Source organism: Nothoprocta perdicaria, unplaced genomic scaffold, assembly GCF_003342845.1.
Source record: "Nothoprocta perdicaria isolate Ctin4 unplaced genomic scaffold, notPer1 scaffold_2, whole genome shotgun sequence".
Taxonomy (NCBI): Eukaryota; Metazoa; Chordata; class Aves; order Tinamiformes; family Tinamidae; genus Nothoprocta; species Nothoprocta perdicaria.
This window is the reverse complement of record NW_020455204.1, coordinates 9,974,912-9,977,645: the sequence shown is the minus strand read 5'-3', so window position 1 is coordinate 9,977,645 and position 2,734 is coordinate 9,974,912. Positions and strand designations below refer to the sequence as shown.

The window sequence follows — 2,734 nt, the reverse complement described above, 5'->3', positions numbered from 1 at the left end:
AGGACTACTGATCTACCCTTTATACCTACAGTAGTCTTACGCTGTCCTTTGGGTCTGCTCAAGAGGTAAAGTGCTACTCAGTATGAATTACAGCAGGATCAGGACACTGGGAAACAGAATAACTTGATTATACTCAAGTGTTCTACCAAGGGATGCATTCTGGAGCTTTATTTAAATGAATTTGTACTTGAAGCAAGTAAGACCGAAATATAAGCCAAGAAACATTCAGGTAGAAGGGGAAAAAAAGATACGTTGAATGCATGTGTAGTGGCTCTGCTAAATTTAGTGTTTTTTCAAGATTAGGCTACGAGTCATAGATCTTTATACGAAATCTCTTGCAGAATCACATATCTGGTTTTACTTCTGTCCAGCACAATGGTATAATTTTCATTAACTTTAAAGCCAGACATTAAAAATGTGCTCCCCAAAGCAACCAAAGTCAGTGTGAGAGGTTGGGGTCAGGCCTGTAGGCCTGATACTTTGCCATCATTTCTATTGCGTGGGAAGCTGTGCTCAGACGGACGGCTTCCACACAACTAGTTTGGGGCTCAAATATGGAGACTGATGCTTAAACCTCCTTTGTAACCATGTGTATTCTGCCACTTGACAAAACTTACAAAACCTGTTATTTATTCAATATGAAATTTAATAGAGTAATTTTGATTTATGCTTCCTAATGAATAGAGCAGTATTCTCTTTATAATTTGCATTTGAATTTACATGACATTCTTTGATATGCCTTTTGTTGAATTCACAAATTAAGAAATGTATTATCTAAGGAGAAGCGCCAACGAATCTCCAAACTGAGTTAGCCCAGGACGCCTCCCTACTGATAGAGTCTCAGGTAAAGGCACAAATTAGTTGCTCTGCAGTCATTTCTTTATCCTCTCCAGCCTCATTTCGCTCCATTCCCTGCGCTGCATATTCACAGGAGCTGAATCTAAAGATGCTGCGTCCCAAATGCAGGCAGGCTGGAGCCGTGGCATGGGCCCGTCTCAGTTCTCACTGGGGCGGCAGCCACCACGACAGGAAGGGCTGAGTCACGCCGAGGGGCAGGCCGGTTTTCAGACCAAAACGTAATGCAGAGCGGCACGGATGGTGCACGGCCGAGTGGGAGGCTGCAGGCTGCGAGAGGGAGCTGCTTCATATGCAGTGCAACTATCTGCAAGATAGTTCATATGCAATGCAACTATCTGCAAGTCCGCGCAAGAGCGCGAACGTCCAGGCAGGAGACAGGCCGTGCAGCTGGAAATGATAAGCCTCCCATTTATTCAGGCCGGGCTCTTGAGACAACATATTCCATTAAAAGCTGATGCTATTGTCAGCACCATCAAAGACAAAATTCCAAAAGGATTCAAATGCTGCAAATGCGGGGTTTGAATCTAGTAAAAACGACTGCCAGAAGGAGCCATAAAGCACACTGTATTATGGCTGGAGTGGCAAAGAGGTAGATCAATGAGACTAATTTTGCAAAGAAGCTGTCTGAGAAATTTGTTGATCAGAGTTCTTAGGCGGCAGCAATATGAAGTGAGAATCCCTGCATCCTCATCAGGGATGCTGGGATGCATCAGGATGCTGCTACGCCTGGACTCGTATGAAAGGGCTGCCCAGTACTTTATGGAAGAGGAGAAAATGAGCTAGTCCCAGGAAAGTACGTAAGAGGCAGTCCAGCCTACACTATAAATCATCTCCTTCGTGCATTCATTAGCTGTCTGCAAGCTCCAGGAGCCGCTTTGCAGATCTGTATTAGAGAAATGATCTGCCAGGGACACAAGGCACAAAAAGGGGCACCAGTCACTGCTGATACTGAGTATACGAGGGCTAAGCCAAGCCCACGTGAGACCAATAGTTTTGCAAGCAGTTGTATATAAAACCTCACGTCCTAGACCATAGCTGCTGGACTTTTTAACTGAATTATATCAAAGCTTCCACACAAGCCTGCCTTACATAACACATTGGAGAATCCATGGAGAAAGAAACATGAATGCCGTTTGTTAAAGGCTTCAGGCAAAATCTGCCCCTTACTGGCCACCAGAGAACCTTACAGGAAGTGAAATTTGACAGAAATGGGTATTTCCCGATTTCTCGGTACTCTGGGCTCTGCATTTTTTCCCATGACAGCGGCCCAACTTCTCCATCCGGTGCTGAAGAGCATCAGTAATGGTACCTGCAATCCTTCCCTCTCCGCAGCTGAGCTCCTCTCCCCTGCCCAGCTCTTCTCACGGAGCTCACAGGGACTGCTCGTTTGGAACCTGCCCTTCTGTCAACGTTTTGCTGAAACTCGCCCAGAACTTACCGCGCACGGGGCTCACAAGGCAGCAGCAAGCACGGGCAACGGAGCTGCTCTGTATTTTGCATAAGCCCGATTTCTTTAGGGCAGCGAGGCAGGGCCGCCCGGAACGCTGCCGGGAGCGCTCGGGCGGCCCATGTGGCTGCCGCCCTCGCTCCCGAAGGGAAGGGAAGGGGAGCGGAGCCCTGGGGAGGCCGCTCGGCCCCTCCGCGCGGGACGGGGCGCGGGAGCCCCGGGCGCCGCCCGGCTCCGGCCCGCGCCCCACGGGCCCGCCGCTACACGCGGCGTCTGGGCCGGCCGGTGTGGCCGGAGCGCACGGAACGGGAACGGGAACCATCTCCCTTCCTTTTAAAGCGCCGAACCGCCCCCCCCCGCACCCCGCGGCGCCTCCCAAGGGGGGATCCCCGAGCCAGGAGTCCCGGCGCTCACGGGCGGCCGGTCGGA

The 2,734-nt window shown here is 50.3% G+C and overlaps 1 protein-coding gene across 1 annotated transcript in view; it reads left to right on the top strand.

The window, feature by feature from the left end:
- The first annotated feature begins 2,160 nt into the window (after positions 1 to 2,160).
- The window catches only part of NWD2 (NACHT and WD repeat domain containing 2), a 42,535-nt gene continuing 41,961 nt past the window's right edge, over positions 2,161 to 2,734 (top strand). The window contains exon 1 of the mRNA XM_026037498.1: positions 2,161 to 2,728. Coding sequence (XP_025893283.1) covers positions 2,161 to 2,728 — 568 coding nt within the window. The remainder of the gene's footprint in view (positions 2,729 to 2,734) is intronic.